The sequence below is a fragment of the Loxodonta africana genome, chromosome 21 (assembly GCF_030014295.1).
Source record: "Loxodonta africana isolate mLoxAfr1 chromosome 21, mLoxAfr1.hap2, whole genome shotgun sequence".
In the NCBI taxonomy this organism is placed as follows: domain Eukaryota; kingdom Metazoa; phylum Chordata; class Mammalia; order Proboscidea; family Elephantidae; genus Loxodonta; species Loxodonta africana.
This window is the reverse complement of record NC_087362.1, coordinates 50,509,284-50,527,857: the sequence shown is the minus strand read 5'-3', so window position 1 is coordinate 50,527,857 and position 18,574 is coordinate 50,509,284. Positions and strand designations below refer to the sequence as shown.

At 42.6% G+C, this 18,574-nt stretch overlaps 1 protein-coding gene across 4 annotated transcripts in view; it reads left to right on the top strand.

Annotated features, from left to right (window-relative positions):
- Positions 1–3,805: 3,805 nt before the first annotated feature.
- CBFB (core-binding factor subunit beta) overlaps positions 3,806–18,574 on the top strand; it is a 71,659-nt gene continuing 56,890 nt past the window's right edge. Inside the window, exons 1-3 of one of the 4 annotated variants that reach the window (XM_064273936.1) lie at positions 3,806–4,114; positions 4,351–4,437; positions 9,101–9,217. In XM_064273936.1, coding sequence (XP_064130006.1) covers positions 4,037–4,114; positions 4,351–4,437; positions 9,101–9,217 — 282 coding nt within the window. In that variant the 5' untranslated portion in view covers positions 3,806–4,036. The remainder of the gene's footprint in view (positions 4,115–4,350; positions 4,438–9,100; positions 9,218–18,574) is intronic. The other 3 variants (XM_064273937.1, XM_064273934.1, XM_064273935.1) reach the window with 3 other exon arrangements.

The window sequence follows — 18,574 nt, the reverse complement described above, 5'->3', positions numbered from 1 at the left end:
AGGCTGAAGACCTTTGTCTTTCTGCCACAGGGCAAGGGAGACTTGGTAGGGGAGGGGCAGACTCTTAAGAAGGGGGTGGTGTGGTTAGAGGTCACCAGCTGCCATTCTCTAGCCCCTAGCCTGCTTCCCATTCTGGCCATAAACACATAGAGTAGGGAAGGGAAGGAGAGCCGTCCAAAACAGTCCTGTGAGACAGCCAGTCAGGCCTCCTGACCCCAGTCTGGCCCTCTTCCCACCACACCAGGCTCGATCCCCATCTCCAGACACCCAGACAACCCTTTTCCCCTGCCCCTCATGACAAAGAGGCTTATTTGGAGCCTGGGCAAGATTTGAAAACGTCAAACTTGTAATTACAAGGATGAAATCATCTGGTTCCTTTTAAGCAAACGGGTTTATTGATCCCAACACTGAAGAAATGCTATTCTGGGGAAGCTTGCTCCTCTCTGCTTTCTTCTTTCTCTGGGATGGCTGAGCTGTTGGGGGAGGGTCGCAGGGGAGCTAAAGAGGGGTAGAACCCATTGGGAGGAGAAATTCTTTAGAGCCCAGGGGTGAATTTGATGGTATGTCAATTAAAACAAAATTCTTTAGTGTCCAAGGAACTGCCTCACACACACCCTTATCCTGGACTTAGGCCGGTCTGCTTCCAAAAACTAGAAGCTGGATGGAGCAGGGCTTTAGGCTCTGTGCCAGCCACTCATTTCCCCTCTCTCCCACCCCCCTCAAATCTCATTTGTGGCTCCAGATCATATTTCAACTTCAAGATGGTATAATATTTCTTCAGTAACTGAAGGGAAACGGTTTCCTTAGAAAAAATGCACTCGAGGCACAGAGACCTGGGGGACCCCACCCTCTCTGTGAAGAGAGGTAGGTGAGGGTGGCTGCCAGCACCAAACCTGGATAAAACCATCATTTCTGCTGGACCTAGGGAGGTAGGATGGTCCAGGTCTTGACCTTCAAAGCTGAGGAGAGACAAACTGTTGAACTCTGTGGCAGCCCAGCCCTAAACTATTGTCCCTTAAGGACAAGAGCTACATTCAGCTACAAGGCCTTGGGGACTTTCGGGAGCATGGTGCGGTGCTTCCGAGAGGAATGACCCTGGCCTCAGCATTTCATGACCTCTCAGTTCAGTTAGGGAAATAGACAGGACTTCTGGTGTCTCTACCAGCAAAGGACTTACAGTAGAATGGTTAAGAGCATGACCCTAGTATCAGGTATTTACTAGCTGGGCAGCCCTGGACAAGTCACTCAGCCTCTCTGAGCCTCGGTTTCCTTATCTGTGGAATAGAGTCAATAATACCAAACTTGCAGCATTGTGGCAAGGAGTGAATGAAGATGATGTGCCCCAATGCTTATCCATTTTGTTATCTCTACTAGGTCAGGATCTTGTCACTGCCCAATGGTCACTTATTTAACTTTTCAGCTTCCTCATTTGTCAGGTGAGGAAAGGAAGACTTTAGATGGTGAATTAACTGAGATCGGGGCATAAAAGCACCCATCTCAGAGCTTCATAGTTGGGCTAAACAATTGAGGGTTCCCCACCCCTTGGTCAGCATTATTGTGCATTGTCTGCTCACCCATTTAAGGTCAACCTAAGGGTCCTGCAGGAGCAGCTGCCCACCCAGGAGGGTAGGAAGATGCTCAGAAGAGGCATCATGCTGGCTGAGCCATTAGGAAAGGAATGCTCCAGGCATAGGGCTCTGGATAATTCAGTCAGTTTTTTTTTGGAGAAGGGGTGTTTCTAGGCAGCTAGAAGACCACCTGGGACTTCCACCTGTAGGCCCCTGAGGAGCTGACTCTTAGTAAACCCCTTCATAAGTTGGTGCCTGGACCAATCCAAACCTAGTCCGACAGCTATTAGGAGCACACAGCTAAACATACCTGGCATGGATGAAAATTGCCTTTACTATATTAATTTCTTTTAATCCAGTTTTGAAAATATGTGAAAAAGCTTAAAAGCAAAAAAACAGGCATACAGGGGTCAGCCAAGGAGATGGCCTCCTTCAGCCTGTGGCTTGTTTCCCAGTTGGCCTGGCCAGTTGGATGCCAGACAACACTGAGCATGGGTTACCCTGTGGGCTAGAGTTGCCAAAGGATGTCTGTGGTGCTGCTGTTCTGGGTCTGCCTGGCAGACTTTCCCATTCCTTTCCCTCAGGACATCATCCCCCATGTTTGCAGCCCAGCAAAGCTGACAGTAGAGTACTCTGCCCTTTTCTGTACTTCCACTACCCTGGGCCGGCTCCCTAGGACCTAGAAGGGATTTGTCTTCACCCTGACCTTTTCTTCCTCAAAACTCATGGTGTTTATCTTACAACTTTGATTTATTTCACATTTCCCATAGCAGAAACAATTTTTTGCTGGAGTCCAAAGGCCAAGATCACCTACAGGTCTATGAGCTTCACCTGGATCCATTGGGAGTAAGAATGCTTATGGGTCATTTTTTAGAGACAACAATGGAAAGTTTCATACGAATGTCTACCTATACAGAATATGGTGAGTGGTGCTGAATGGGGTACTCCTGGGATGTTTTAATCTTTTTTTTTTTTAAATGGGGGGACCAGCATTGGAAACTCCTATACAGTCAGACATTGGACAGTCCTTGTTGACTGGGAGCAAAGTAATTGTCATCAACCGTCCATGGAAGACTTGTGGCAGAGGCAGCAGATTAATGAAGGGTCTTCCACTCTTTGTGCATTGGTGTCTTGAGGACACAACATAAGTTACAGATATGGTAAGGCTAGTGTTGTTTGCACTGTGCCTGTGTGAATGTGGAGTTTCCCCACCAGTTTGACCAGAACCTTTGAGTAGCAAAACAAAAACAGCATCTTTTGCTAAATGTAGTTGAAACAAACTGTTCAGTGGGCTCACAGTGTACCCCAGTCACTCCTTTTGAGGACACTGCTCTTCCCTTTTTTCAACCACCAGGTTTTCTCTGAGGCTGCCAATCACCTAGGGGATGGTCCATGGGGTTTTCATTGGCTAATTTTCAGAAGTAGATTGCCAGGCCTTTCTTCCTAGTCTTAGTCTGGAAGTTCCCCAGAAACTTGCCCACCATGGGTAACCCTGTTGGTATTTGAAATACCGGTGGAATATTTTACAGCGTTGGAAGCCACCATAATTCAACAAACTGATAGCAGGGTGGTGGAATTTTGTGCTAGATATACATAAAAGCTCTCACACTAACACTGCCGGGTTGAGTGTCTGCATTTTGGAAACACTAAAGGTTCAATATTTGTTTAAGGCCCCCAGCAGGCAGGCAGGAGAGCTGAGAAGGATCCTATCTGAGGCCCACCAGACCCCAACAGCTGTTGAATTCTTTGCTCTGCTTCCAACTTTAGTCTTTGCTGCATACAGCCTGGACTCAGGCTTCCCTCGCGTTCAGGTGGCAATCTGGAGTTACTCCCCGTGGCTGGGGATTCCTGAAGTTCCAGAACACCGAGGAAGGGCGGAAAAAGGGCACGCACTGGCTGCTCTTGGCCGCCAAGGGCCGGCAGATCTCTACAGGGCGTTTCCACACGGAGTGGCCCGGGGCCGGCCAAGGCGAAAAAGCCGCGCAGCGCTTGGACCTCCGGTCCGCGGCTGCCGCGCGACCGGGTAAACTGGCGGCGGGTGGCGCATGCGCGGTGGGCGCCGCAGAGTTGTGAATGGTGCGTCTTGTTTGCCAGAGTTTGGGGTGGGCGGGCGCGCGAGGAGGCGGGGTGGGGCCGGCGGGGGCGGGGCCGGCGGGCGCGCGAGGTGGGCGGTGAGAGGAAGTGGCGGCGGCGGCGGCGGCGGCGGCTGGGGGCGGCGAGAGCTGGGTGTGCGCGGGCGGTAGGCAACGGCTGAGGCAGCAGTGGCGACGTGGGCTGGGCTCGAGCGGGCTGCGGCGCCTCAGACTCCCTGGAGCGGGAGCCCACGCGGGCGGGCGGGCGCCTGAAACAAAGGGAAACGGGAGTCGGGGCGCCGCTGGTGGGCGGTCAGTCGGTCAGCGCCGAGCCGGCCAGCTGGTGTCCGCGCAAGCCCTGAGCCTGGCCGGCCGGCACGGTTTCGGGGCGGAAAGATGCCGCGCGTCGTGCCCGACCAGAGAAGCAAGTTCGAGAACGAGGAGTTCTTCAGGAAGCTGAGCCGCGAGTGTGAGGTGAGGCGGGCGGGAGGGCGGGCCAGAGGCCGCAGTGTGCCCCGAGTGGGCCCAGGCGGAGAAAAGTTTGAGCGGCGCGGTGCCTGGGGCCGGCGCGTCCGCGGAGGGGCAATCTCGCCCGGGCGGCTGTCTGCCCGCAGACTCTGCTTGTCCTTATCGGCACCGCGCGGGGCGGGCGGGCGCGCGGGCGGCGCCGCGGATTTGCCTCCTGATTTCGAGCCGTCTCTGCCTTGCAGATTAAGTACACGGGCTTCAGGGACCGGCCCCACGAGGAGCGCCAGGCGCGCTTCCAGAATGCCTGTCGCGACGGCCGCTCGGAAATCGTAAGTCGGCTGGGCCTGGGGCGCGCGGGGGACTGGAGCGCGCGCGGGTCACTTGTTGCGCGGGGGCCGCCGCGGCCCAGGCCGGTTTCGGGCGGCGCAGCCGTCGCCGCGGCTCCCGGAACTGAGCGGGCGCCGTCTCACTTCCTATTCGGGATTCAAAATGCGAAACCAAACCTTGGCGGGCGGCGTCCTCGCGGGGAAACGCTTTCCCTGTGGCCGCTGCGGGTGGGCTACGTTTCCCAGACGCGGCTCGGCAAGCAGTTTACCACGAGGGGGACTCAAATCCGAGCCAAACTAAACAAGGAAGGGTCATTGTATATCTAGGCTGTGGCATTGATGAAGGGTTCAGGGTATTTGTAGAAAGAAAAAGCCCATTAGAAAAAAAAATTGGGCTTCATTCAAGGTTCTGGCTTCTAGGCGGTAGTTTCTTAAAAGTTAGATTTGTTGGCCAATGTACACGTGAAGCCATGTTTTCACCCAGTGTAGCGAGAACAAATCTTTCCGTCAGTTATCTACCGTGCTAATGGGGGGGGGGGGAAGCCCCAAAGAAGTGCTGTCTTATTAGTATGTTAAGGACGAGCTGGGTGAGAAACAAACCATTATCATCTCTTTTCAAACCTAAGAAACCTTAGTGCTGCATTTCCTAAAGAATTGCGTGGATATGCAAAACCCACAGTTGATTTCGTTTTTTTGGTGGTAGATTTGATGCCTTGCTTCCACCAAACGTTGTGTTGAAAAAGTTGTCCTCATTTTCTTTTGGTTTGTTCTGTTGGAGGTGCGAATGAGGAGATGATGAGGCCAAAGAGTTGGGTAGGCAGAAACTAAAGAGAAGAGGTTGATGATTAAAAAAAGAAAAAAGTTGCTCTGTCTAATAGAATCCTGTAGTAATCTCTGTGACTTGAGCCCATGCCATTTGCAAAGACTTGAAGCTGCCGTGCGGTGCGATTTGGGTTAGTAGGAAGACATTGGGAAAATGACTCCTCCCATCTCCTTTACAGATAATCATTTTATTTTTTTATTGAGATATAATTCACTGTAATCCACATACCATAAAATACAGCCCTTTAAAGTGTAGGACTCCGTGGTTCTTAATATATTCACAAAGTTGTGCAGCCATCACCGCTAATTCTAGAACTCATCATCCAAATCGGTTTATTTTTAAAGAATATTTTTATATTTAAAATGAAGCGTTTTTAGAATTTTATTATGGATGCTGACAAGCTCTGGAATATTTGACCGCTGAATCCTGTTATGAAAGAAATCTCCAGCTCTTAGTCACCTCCAAAGTTTCTTACGTAGTTACAATATTCATATGATTCAAATATGCAAGATGTAAGTTTTGGTTGTGGCACTGAGTGGTAGAAGTGGTAGAAGAATCATTCATTAGTTGGTCCAGCCACCACAGCTTTGCCTGAATTGCATTTTGTAAAAGGTAGATGGTATGCTTCACCAGCGGAGTTCCTGGAGGTGATCTGATGTAATTGTAAAAGGTGAGAAAAGGTTCTCTGGATATCTTTTAAAACTGAGGTTTTTCAGAAACCTGGTAAAGCATAGCTATTGGGTTGTTTTCTGTCATACCAGATTTTCTGCAAGTAATTATGACTGAGGGCATAATTAAACCCAGAGTATATCTGAATTGTTGTATTATACTATTGCTATATTATATAGCAGTATTATAGGTCGTTTGTTTTGCATTTCTTTCCAGGGATGAGTCATATGTTCTATGCCTTTCCCCTTTTCCTAATATCTAATCCTACAGATTTTAATAAGTTCTTTATTTCTGAGAAGTATTAAAGGTTAAAGAAGGTGTAAAATTTGCACTTAAGACAGCACACGTTTTATTTTGTTGAATGATGTGATTATTTGTATCTGGAAAGGAATTTCACATTTCTCTCTCTGGTTTCCCTGTTAATTTAGTATTACCCACAAATTATAGGATTATCAATTCTTAGAGGGTGGAGACTACAGAACTCTGTGTGTGTGTGTGTGTGTGTATGTGTATGTGTATATGTGTGTTATTTCTGTAGGTACTTTTCATAATGCCTTTTGCCTGATAGGTACTTGATTGCTTGAATTTATTGGCTGCCTAATGTAATGCCTGAAATTTATGAGTTAGGAACAGACTGCGGGTTCTACTTACTTGGTTGTGAAAAATAGATTGTGGAAAAGGTTATTATTTTGCCTCTACTCTGACAGCAGCCATATAAGAATAAACATAGTTCCCAAAGTAACTTCTAACCCATCTCTAGGCCTAATTGTCCTTTTTTCCCTCCTTTTTAAAAATTCTTATTTTGAACATCTCAACACATCAATGAGATTAATGAAGAATTTATTTTATACTTAGATGTGAAAGGATTTAAGGGCCTCGATGCTTAGCTCACTTTAACTATAAAAGAACTTATCACAGCCTGAAGTAAAAGTGATTAGAGGTAAGAGGTAGAATCTATTTGATAGAATCTGATTTATTCTTCTTACAGGTTCTCATAATAGCAAAGGTGTTGGAAATGTCTTCGACACTAATGATTAATGAAAGAAAAAAATTCGTATGACAGATATGCTGTCTCTACTGAGAGCAGTAAAAACTAGTATATTTTTTAGTCCTGAAAATTGGACGGTAAAAAGTATATTGAATTGGCACAAGGTGTACAGTTCTATAATTTATGAATTCTGTAAAATATAATTGGTACAATCTGGAAATTGTACATATAGACATTATGTCAGTGTACCATTTTTATGTTTTTGAACCAAATTTTGCCATCTTTTATGTATGTGTAGATATTCCATTAAAAAAAAAAAGTTGTGTGGTCAAATAAGTTTGGGAACTGATCTTCTAGAGTGATCTGTTCTTACCACTTCTGTCTCAGAAAGGGAAATCTTGATGAGATAATGGACATAAAGTGATGAAGCAGGAAATCTCTTCTAAGGTTGGTATTCAGGCAGGAGGTGAGGTAATGAAATCTGCAGACTGCCTTTACTTAGCAGAGCTATTTTGGGGTACACTGGTAGGGGAGGATTTGTTAGCAGAAGAAACATTGCTGAGGGGTCTTGACACAGGGTATTCATTCATGGGCTAATCTCTTGCTTATCTGCCACCGCTCTGTTCTGAGAATTCCATTATTTGAAGCTGAAAAACTTGACTTTTTTTTTTAATCAAGCTCAAAGTTATTTCTCTTACTATATTTAGCAAATACTTAAATAGCATTTACTCAGTAAGTACTGTTGTAAGCATTTTGCACACGTTAACTTGTGAGGATGCTGAGGCACAGAGAGGTTAAGTATTTGCCCCATGTCACACAGACTGGACAGTTGCCTCCAGAGTCTATTTCATTTGAACTGGTGTTGATGGTGCTGTTGCTGATTTTCTTCATTTCACTTGACTGATTTTTAAACTTATGCTAAAAGTGCAGGTAAAAAAAAATTTTAAGTTTTTATTCACATAAAATATTTGCCACAATCAAAGGGTAGCCCAGTTGATTTAGGGAAATGCCATCACACAAGTCTAGAGATGTAGCACTTAGGTTGACAGATGTACCTACAATACCAAGAGTAAAAATAGGAAATATAGTTTTTACCTCTAAAGAATCTATGCTGTTAATCATCAGGGGAATTAGAGAGCTGAAGCAGCTGACGGCTTTAAACAAACTACCCAAAATGTGAACCCTTTGCTTTCAGATGAAGACTCTGCTTGGTAATAAATTATGTGTCAGAGCTTTAATTAGTAAAATAAAACAAGCAAAAACTTTCTATGGTTTTAGCAAAGAAGAGTTTACATTTAGATGATTAAAAGTGTGTTTCAAAAAAAAACTTTTTTTGCTTATTTCTTATTTCTGAATTTCCCTCAGGAAGAGAGGCCCCCCCAGTACCCAGTGCCTTTGAGTCGATTCCTATTTTTTTACGTGGCGGAAGTAAATATAGAGTTAAATTGCTCAGGGGCTACACAGCATGACACTTTATTGAAATGGTTTTAGATTGTTCTGTCTGTTGAGCTGTGTCATCCAAATCTTATAAATATTAGATGAACACTCTTGTTATAGTTGGATCCAGTTCTCTTAAAGTCAGGTTTTAGAAAGTGAGTATTTTTGCATTACCCAAGGTTTTTTTTTTTTTTTTTTAAGGTTTTAGCTGACAGATACTGTACATGTTAATGTATGGTTTATCACAGGAGCAATAGTCCCAAGTGCATTTTTCAACATGGAGGTTAGAGCATGGTGCTTCTTTGAGCTGGGAAGATCAAGAGTTAAATTGTCTCATTTGTACAACTTTAAATTGTACAAATGCTTTAAATTTCAATGCTTTAAAATTCAAAATCTCTAGGTCTTCAGAGATTTTCATGTTTAAAAATTGAGTTTTTAAATGCAGGGTGGTGGCGTCTAGTGAGACATTAGCAATGTGCGATCCTAACGTCAGCAGAAAATGACCTGAAAGAAAGAATTGATTCTGTGTCTGATTTTATATTTAAGCAGCCAATGGCAAATGTCCGCAAAGTGGAATCAGATGTTTGTAACTTAATACTTTAGAAAAATGATGAGTGCATGTTTTTTACTTTTAAGTATTCTCTGTGCTGCCTGGCTTAAGACATAAACTGATGTAAAAATAAATGACTGCCTGCATAATTTATGTAATGTCCTGCTCCTGATCCTGTTTGTATTGATTTTTCTAAAAGGCTTTTGTGGCCACAGGAACCAATCTGTCTCTCCAGTTTTTTCCGGCCAGCTGGCAGGGAGAACAACGACAAACACCTAGCCGGGAGTATGTCGACTTAGAAAGAGAAGCAGGCAAGGTAGGAAACATTTATTTGCAATTTGAAATATTGTGGATTGTTTCATTAGAGATTATCTCAGGTTGTATATTTTAATAATCATAGGTCTTATTACACAGGCATATGATCAGATTTGTTTTCATTCTCTATTATAAAGATATAATACAGTTTTCTTAAAATCATTGTCGAATTTTTTTTATATCACTTATTAATTTCCTGTATATAACATTCACCATGGAATATTCTAGTCCTTAAAGAGATTAGTATGTTTTCTACATGTAATATTTAAAACTTAATTCCTTTAAAAGTATTGACACACTTTGTATTTACTAAAATGTGTGTGACTACAGTGTTGTAAAAAAATGAAATTAAGAGAAAAGTGGAAAAAGGCTGTGTAGGCTTAAAACTGAGTATTTAGAAATAGTTCATGGGTGACTTTCTAATTCTGTTAATATAGCAAATTTAATTTTGAGGAAAACAATGTGAAAATTTTAATCATTTTTTTGTTTTGTTTTGAGGAGACTCTTTTTAGAAAATCAATAAATACCTTCAGAATTTTATGTCAGAAGTTTAGGTTGAAGATGTGAAAAAGCTGAGATGCCTATTAAACTCTAAGTTAAATGTATTAGGTGATTTTGGTGAAGTTTTAATGAATAATATCTTGGATTGGTTGCTCTTTTTTTTTAATGATTTTATTTTGATGTTGAGAATATAGGCAGCAAAACATACACCAATTCAACAATTTCTACATGTAAATTCGTGACATTGATTACACTCTTTGAGTTGTGCAACCATTCTCACCCTCCTTTTCCTAGTTGTTCCTTCTCTATTAGCATAAATTCGCTGCCCCCTGAGGTCCCTGTTTAATCTTTTGAGTTGCTGTTGGCAGTTTGATCCCAAATAGATAGGTCTTAAGAGCACAGTGCTCAAGGCAGACATTCTTTACTGGTTAAGCTAAACTGTTGTTTGGTTTTATGAAGACTTTGGGGGTATTTTTGGTTTAAGGTTTAAAGCTTATTTCAGGGCCGTAGTTCCAGGATTTCACCCAGCCTCCATGGCTGGAGAAGATTGGTTGCTCTTTGCTGTTTACTTTAAAGAACATTTTTGAAAAATTCCGACCTAATTTTTATATTCAGTATTTTTCTTGTTTTCCTTTGTAGTTTGTTTACATACAGTTGTCTTTATCAAGTTGCTAAATTACTTTTCTAACTGTAGTCATGAATAGCATAGCCTGTCACTTTAGTTGCAAAACGTTAAGACTCATCTAAATATTCCTTTGAGAAAACTGAAAGATTTCTTGATTAGGCTGTGTTAAGAAAAAGATTTCTGATCTTACCTATACAATGAAGAGTTTTTGTTTTCTTTAATTTTATGATATTAGGTTTCATCCTTTGTGGCTGACAAACCAAACAACATATCTTTGGAGGGTGGGAGGATAGGTTATAGGATTTTTAAAATGTGTAAGAATCTACGAGTAATTTGCTTCCCTGTTCTATTAGTTTGTTTGCTTGGAAAATGAAAAGCAAATTGTCCAGATTTTACTATTTGATAATTTTATATATAAGGGGGAATCCCTGGGTAGCACAGATGGTTAAGCACTAGGCTGGTAACCTAAAGGTTGATGGTTCAAGTCCACCTAGAGGTGCCTCAGAAGAAAGGCCTGGCGAACCATCCGGAAATTTACATTTTATTAGTACTAGTTTGTTTTTTGTAAAGGGCAGAGAGTAAATATTCTCAGTTTTGTGGGCTTAAGGTCACTGTTGCAACTACCCAATTCTGCCTTTGTAGTGTGAAAGCAGCCACAGACAATATGTAAACAAACAAGTGTGGCTGTGTTCCAAAAATGGTAACACTGGCAGAAATCAGTATCTTTCCCACAGATTTAAGTCTGTGAATACTTACATATAGATCGTGTAATTTCCAAAAATAATTTTGCCAACACTTGTATTATACGAACAGGATCTAGAAGAAAAAAACACTTTAAGGCAAAAAACACTGCTAATGTATTGCTCCATGCCACTGAGGAAAAGCATTCCAGTGAATTTAGAGAAAAAGCGCTGACCTGTGTTTTCTCATCCATAGAGCTCAGACTGTGGCTGGGGGAGGTGTCTCTTATTTCTCTTGCTCCCTTTTTATGGTGTCTTTGTAATAATAACCATTAGCTTTTATTTCTGCCTCCACAGGACTAGGACTAGAAGCAAAGAAAATTGAAGGAGCTTCCCCCCAAAATTAATTATTTGCCTCTGGATCCCAAATCAGTGTCTTCTTTATTCTCTCAACCTAGTTACTTGAAGCATCTTAGTCCTCTTCCCGTTTATACTCAAAACCTTGAGAAAACTGTAGTGGTTAAAGACTTAGAAGTTATGCATAGTTGAGTTAAATCCTGTTTTCTTTTTTTTACTGCTACATTTAGTACTCTAACTATGGGCAAGTTATTTAACCTTTATGGTTCTAAATTGTAAATTGAGGATAATGCATACTTCCCAGGGCTGCCTTAAGGTTTAAATGAAATAGTGTATGTAAAGTGCTTACCAGTACCTGACACAGTTATTTAAAAATTAATGTATTCAGTAGGTATTTATTGAACTGAGCACTGTCCTAGGAACTTGAGATACATCAGTGAACAAAACAAAGATCCCTTTTATGGAGGGAGTGGAGGAATAATAAATTATGCATTATGTTACAAAGTGGTATTTTGGAAGAAAAGGAAAAGTTGAGTAGGATAAGGGAGATCAGTGAGTGCAAGGTATAGGGAGGTTTGCAATTTTAAATAGAATGATCTGGGTAGACCTCACTGAGAAGGACATACCTGAGCAGAGACCTGAAGGGGGTTAGGGATTGATAAGCTGTGCAGGGGAGAAAGGTAATCTAAACAGAAGAGACAGCCATTGTAAAGGCCCTGAAGCTGAGAGCAAGCATGCCAGCATGTGGCTGGAGCAGTCTGAGCAAGGAGGAGAGTAGTAGGAGATGAGATCAGGACGGTAACAGGGAGCCAATTCATGTGACTATGGTAGGCCACTATAACAACATGGACTTTTATTCTGAGTGAAATGGGGAGTAGTTGTACATTTTTGAGCAGATGAGTGATACGATATGTCTTGGGTTTTGAAAAGATTACTCTGGCTGCTGGGCTAATAATAGACTGTAGGGGGCAGGGGTAAATCTGGGAGACTAGTTGGGCTATTGGAGTAATCTAGGCAAGAGATTAAGGTGGTAGCAGTGAGAAGTGGTCATCATCTGGATGTATTTTGAAGGTAGAGCCAACAGGGCTTACTTATGGATTAGATGCGGGGTGTCAGAAAGAGAGTAAAGAATGACTCCAGCTTTTTTGACTTGAACAACAGGGAGTATGGAATTGCTGTCATCTGAGATGGGAAAGGTTATGGGCAGAACAGTTAAGAGGAGCAGTTTAGGTTCGTTTAGGACATGTGAGTTTGCAGTGGTAGCTTGTTATTGCAGCTTCCATTTCCTTATCACCACCCTTAACTTGTTAAGTTATGGCTCTGCTTTTTCATAAATGACCTTCTGTCTACTCATCTCAAGAGTTCAGTGGCCTTTTACAAAAAATTAACCTTATTGACATATACTTTACGTATGATCAAATACACCCATTTCAAGTGTATAAATTTAGTTTTAACAAATGTATACATCCATGTAAACACCACCACAGTCGTTTCCATCACCCCCCGGAAGTTCCTTCATGCTCCTTTATAGTCCTTCCCCACCTCCACCCACCCGTCCACATTATAGGCAGACACCGATCTTGTTTCTAACATGGTTTTGCCTTTTCTAGAATTTCATATAAATGGAATTGTACAGTATGTACTCTTTTGTATTTGCTTTTTTGCTTAGCATAAAGTTGAGTTGAATCAGCGTTCATTCCTTTTAATTTCTGAATGGTATTCCATTGTGTGAATGTACTACAGTTTATTCACCTTGGGATATTTGGATTGTTTCTAGTTTTTGGCTAATTCTTATGCTGCTATGAACATTCGTGTACAAAATCTGTGCACGTATTTTTTCATTTCTCTTGGGTAAATTTCCTAGGAGTGGAATTGCTAGGCTGTATAAGTGTAAAACTTTATAAGAAACTGCCAAATACTCTACCAGTAATGAAAGAGAGTTCAATTTGCTTTGCATTCTTGCTGACACTTGGCATTGTCAGACTTTTTAACTTTGACCGTTAAGGTAAGTGGTAATGGAATCTCATTGTGGTTTTAATTTGCATGTCCCTGATGGGTAAAGATACTGAGCATCTTTTTTAGTGTGTGTGTGCTTTAAGTGAAAGTTTACAGTTCAAGTTAGTTTCTCATACAAAAATTTATACACATTGTTATGTGACCAAAGTTGCTCTCCCTGTAATGTGACAGCACACTCCTCCTTTCCATCCCGGATTTCCTGTGTCCTTTTTCACCTTCTCATCTCGCCCCTGAACAGGAGTTGCCCGTTTAGTCTCGTGTGTCTACTTAAGAAGCAGCCCCTTCAGGAGCATCATTTTATGTCTTATAGTCCAGTCTAATCTTTGTCTGAAGAGTTGACTTCAGGGATGGTTTCATTTCTGGGCTAACAGAGTCCGGGGGCCCTGTCTTCCAGGGTCCCTCCAGTCTCAGTCACACCATTAAGTCTGGTCTTTTAACTAGAATTGAGTTTGGCCCCCCCACTTTCTTCCTGCTCCGTCAGGGACTCTGTTGTGTTCTCTGTCAAGGCGGTCATTGGTTGTAGTCGGGTTACCATCTAGTTCTTCTGGGCTCACGCTGGTGGAGTCTCTGGTTTTTGTGGCCCTTTCTGTCTCTTGGGCTAATATTTTCCTTGTGTTTTCGGCGTTCTTCATTCTCCTTTATGCTGAGCATCTTTTTATGTGCTCATTGGCTGTTTGTGTAGCTTCTTTTGCTGAGATGTTTTCTTAACTATGTTGCACCGTGAGAAAAGGAGCATATATTTGGACTGAGTGACTGGGTTTAATTTTCCGCCTTTGGCACTTAATACCTGTGACCTTGGCAAATTATTTAACTTTTCTGAACCTGTTTCTGCACTCTAAAATGGGAGTGAGAAAAGAGTTTAACCTATAAGGTTATTGGAGAATTAGAGATTACGTGTATGTAAGTGACCTGGAATGGTATCTGGCACATCCAACCCAAAACCAAACCTGTTGCCATCAAGTCAGTTTGGACTCCGAACAACCCTATAGGACAGAGTAGAGCTACAGCATAGGATTTCCAAGGAGTGGCTGGTGGATTTGTACTGCCGATCTTTTGGTTGGCAGCTATAGCTCACTGTAACTCCTAACCACTGCGCCAGTAGGTCTCCGGTGTCTGGTACATAGACATAATAAATTAGGCTATTAGTGTCTTTTTCGGAAACCCTGATGGTGTACTTGCTAAGAGCTACAGCTGCTAACCAAAAGGTCAGCAGTTCAAATCCACCAGGCACTCTTCGGAAACCATATGGGCAGTTCTGCTCTGTCCAGCAACAGGTTAGTATCTTTTTCAGTGTTTGAGGGTATTGGTAAAAACGCCTTCATAAAATTCTTTGTTTTCTTAAAAAAATTTTTTTTTTTACAACAGTGCAACAGTTTCTACGTGTACTGTTTAGTGACATTGATTACATTTTTTGGGTTGTGAAGCCATTCTCACCCCCCTTTTCTGAGTTGTTCCTCTCCCATTAACATGAATTCACTGCTTCCTAAAGTTCCTATCTAATCTTTCAAATTGCTGTTATCAATTTGGTCCCATATCCCAAACCAAACTCATTGTTGTCAAGTCAATTTCAATTCATAGTGACCCTATAGAGCAGAGTAGAACTACCACATAGGTTTTCCAAGGCTGTAAATCTTTGCGGAAGTAGACTGCCACATCTTTCTCCCGTGGAGCAGCTGGGGGTTTGAACTACTGATCTTTGGTTAGCAGCCAAGCACTTTAACCACTGCACCACCAGGGCTTCTTGATCCCATGTAGATCTTAAAAGAGCATAATGCTCAAGGGAGACATTTTTTTTACTGGTTAAGCTAAACTATTGTTTGGTTTTAAGAGAACTTGAAGGGGTATTTTTGGTTTAAGTTTTAAAGATTATCTCAGGGCAGTAGTTTCAGAGGTTCACCTAACCTTCATGGCTCCAGGAAGTCTGGAGTCCGTGAGAATTTGAAATTCTGTTCTGCATTTTTTCCGTTTTGATTAGGATGATTTCTATAGAATCTTTGATCAAAGTGTTCAGTAGTGATAGCTGGGCGCCCTCCAGCTCTCCAGGTCTTGTGGCAAAGGAAGCAGTTGTTCATGGAGGCGATTAGGCACACATTCCAGTCCTCCTGTTCCTGACTCTCGTTCTTCTGTTGCTCCAGGCAAATAGAGACCAATTAGTGTGCCTTGGATGGCTGCTTGCAAATTTTTAAGACCCCAGGCACTATGCAACAAACTAGGAAGTACAACAGATGCACTGAACATATTACTAGGCCAATTAACTGGATGTCCTATGAAACCATGACCCTAAACGTCCAAACCAAGGAACCAACTCCGTGAGGTTTTTGGTTGTACGTAAGCAGCCTCAGCAGCTACATTTTTTTTTTTTTTTTTTCAAGGTGCCTTTTTTTTTTTTTTTATAATAACTTTTATTAAGCTTCAAGTGAACGTTTACAAATCCAATCAGTCTGTCACATATAAGTTTACATACATCTCACTCCCTACTCCCACTTACTCTCCCCGTCTTGAGTCAGCCCTTTCAGTCTCTCCTTTCTTGACAATTTTGCCAGCTTCCCTCTCTCTCTATCCTCCCATCCCCCCTCCAGGCAAGAGTTGCCAACACAATCTCAAGTGTCCACCTGATATAATTAGCTCACTCTTCATCAGCATCTCTCTCCCACCCGCTGACCAGTCCCTTTCATTTCTGATGAGTTGTCTTCGGGGATGGTTCCTGTCCTGTGTCAACAGAAGGTCTGGGGAGCATGGCCGCCGGGATTCCTCCAGTCTCAGTCAAACCATTAAGTTTGGTCTTCTTATGAGAATTTGGGGTCTGCATCCCACTGATCTCCTGCTCCCTCAGGGGTCCTCTGCTGAGCTCCCTGTCAGGGCAGACATCGATTGTGGCCGGGCACCAACTAGTTCTTCTGGTCGCTACATTTTTTTTGTTGTTGTTATTTTTTGGTCATCGTTGTAAATATATCTGTAAACCGCTTTTGCCGATTCAACTTTTCACAGTTGTACAACTTATTGACAGCAGTTACAGCAACCATAATCAGCTGTGCGTCTCTGTCCTTAATCTAAGCGAAGTTATACAATATTTGTCCTTTTGCGATTGACTTTTTTCTCTCAGCATGTCTTCCAGCTTCATCTGTATTATAGCATGTATCAAGACTTCATTTCTCCTACTACCTGAGTAGTAGTCTGTTGTACGTATGTACAGCATTTTATTTATTCATTCATCTATTGATGGGCATTTAGTTTGTTTCCACCTTGGCTGTTGTGAATAGTGCTGTGATGAACATTGATGTACAAATCTCTGTTTGAGTCTCTATTTTCAAGTCTTTGGGTATATACCTAGAAGTGAAATTGCTGGGTCATACGGTAGTTCTGGAGCCCTGGTGGCATTGTAGTTAAGAGCTCAGCTGGTAACCAAAAGGTCAGCAGTTCTAATCCACCAGCTGCTCCTTGGAAACCCTATGGGGCAGTTCTTTTCTGCCCTGTAGGGTCGCTGTGAGTCAGAATTGACTTGATGGCAGCAGGTTAATGGGGATGGTATTTCTATTTTTAGTTTTTCAGGGAACCACAACATTGTTTTCCACAACAGCTATACCATTTTGCATACCTATCAGCAATGGGTAAGAGTTCGTGTTTCCCCACATGCTCGGCAAAATGTGTTATTTTCTTTTTTTTTTTTTAATCTTTAGCCATCCTAGTAGGAGTGAAATGGTATCTTACTGTGGTTTTGATTTACATCTGTGATGGCTAATGAGCTGGAGCCCTGGTGTCCCAGTGGTTAAGAGCTCAGCTGTCAACCAAAAGATCAGCAGTTCAGATCCACCACTTGGTCCTTGGAAACCTGTTGGGGCACTTCTACTCTGTCCAGTAGGGTTGATATGAGTCAGAATGGATTCGGCAGCAACAGGTTTGGTTTTTGATGCCTAATGGTGGTGAGCGTCTTTTCATGTGTTTGGTGGTGCTTTCCTGGTTTTTTTTTTTTTTTTTAACTTTTATTGAGCTTCAAGTGAACGTTTACAATTCAAGTCAGTCTGTCACATATAAGTTTACATACATCTTACTCCGTACTCCCACTTGCTCTCCCCCTAATGAGTCAGCCCTTCTAGTCTCTCCTTTCGCGACAATTTTGCCAGGTTCCCACTCTCTCTATCCTCCCATTCCCCCTCCAGACAGGAGATGCCAACAGTCTCAAGTGTCCACCTGATATTATTAGCTCACTCTTCATCAGCATCTCTCTCCCACCCACTGTCCAGTCCCTTTCATGTCTGATGAATTGTCTTTGGGGATGGTTCCCATCCTGTGCCAACAGAAGGTTTGGGGACCATGGCCGCCGGGATTCCTCTAGTCTCAGTCAGACCATTAAGTTTGGTCTTTTTATGAGAGTTTGGGGTCTGCATCCCACTGATCTCCTGCTCCCTCAGGGGTTCTCTGTTGTGCTCCCTGTCAGGGCAGTCATCGATTGTGGCCAGGCACCAACTAGTTCTTCTGGTCTCAGGATGATGTAGGTCTCTGGTTCATGTGGCCCTTTCTGTCTCTTGGGCTCTTAGTTGTCGTGTGACCTTGGTGTTCTTCATTCTCCTTTGCTCCAGGTGGGTCGAGACCAATTGATGCATCTTAGATGGCCGCTTATTAGCATTTAAGACCCCAGATGCCACATTTCAAAGTGGGATGCAGAATGTTTTCCTAATAGAATTATTTTGCCAATTGACTTAGAAGTCCCCTTAAACCATGGTCCCCAACCCCCCGCCCTTGCTCCGCTGACCTTTGAAGCATTCGTTTTATCCCGGAAACTTCTTTGCTTTTGGTCCAGTCCAGCTTTCCTGGTTTTTATGTTTCATTTCCTACATGTCTGACCATCTCTTCCATAAGCCTAATTTTACAGCATATCCATCTTCTTTAGGGAGGCTTTGCTCTGAGTGTGACCCCAGCCTGCCTCTCTTTTCATAGTCTCTCTTGAGTATCTCATTTCTTTTCATATCCTTAATAATTGCCTCTGTATGTTGGACTTCTAGGTCTTTTTCCCAGGCTCCAGTTTGTGAAGCATTTTCCATTGTAGCGAGTTAGTTACTATATTGCCAAACCGTTTGTGTTCATATTTTTTTGTAAGGAGAAATGAATCATTAATTGATATCATGCCAGTGGAGAGATTAAATGTTTTGTCTATAATTTTATTAGGAAATTAAAGCCCTTA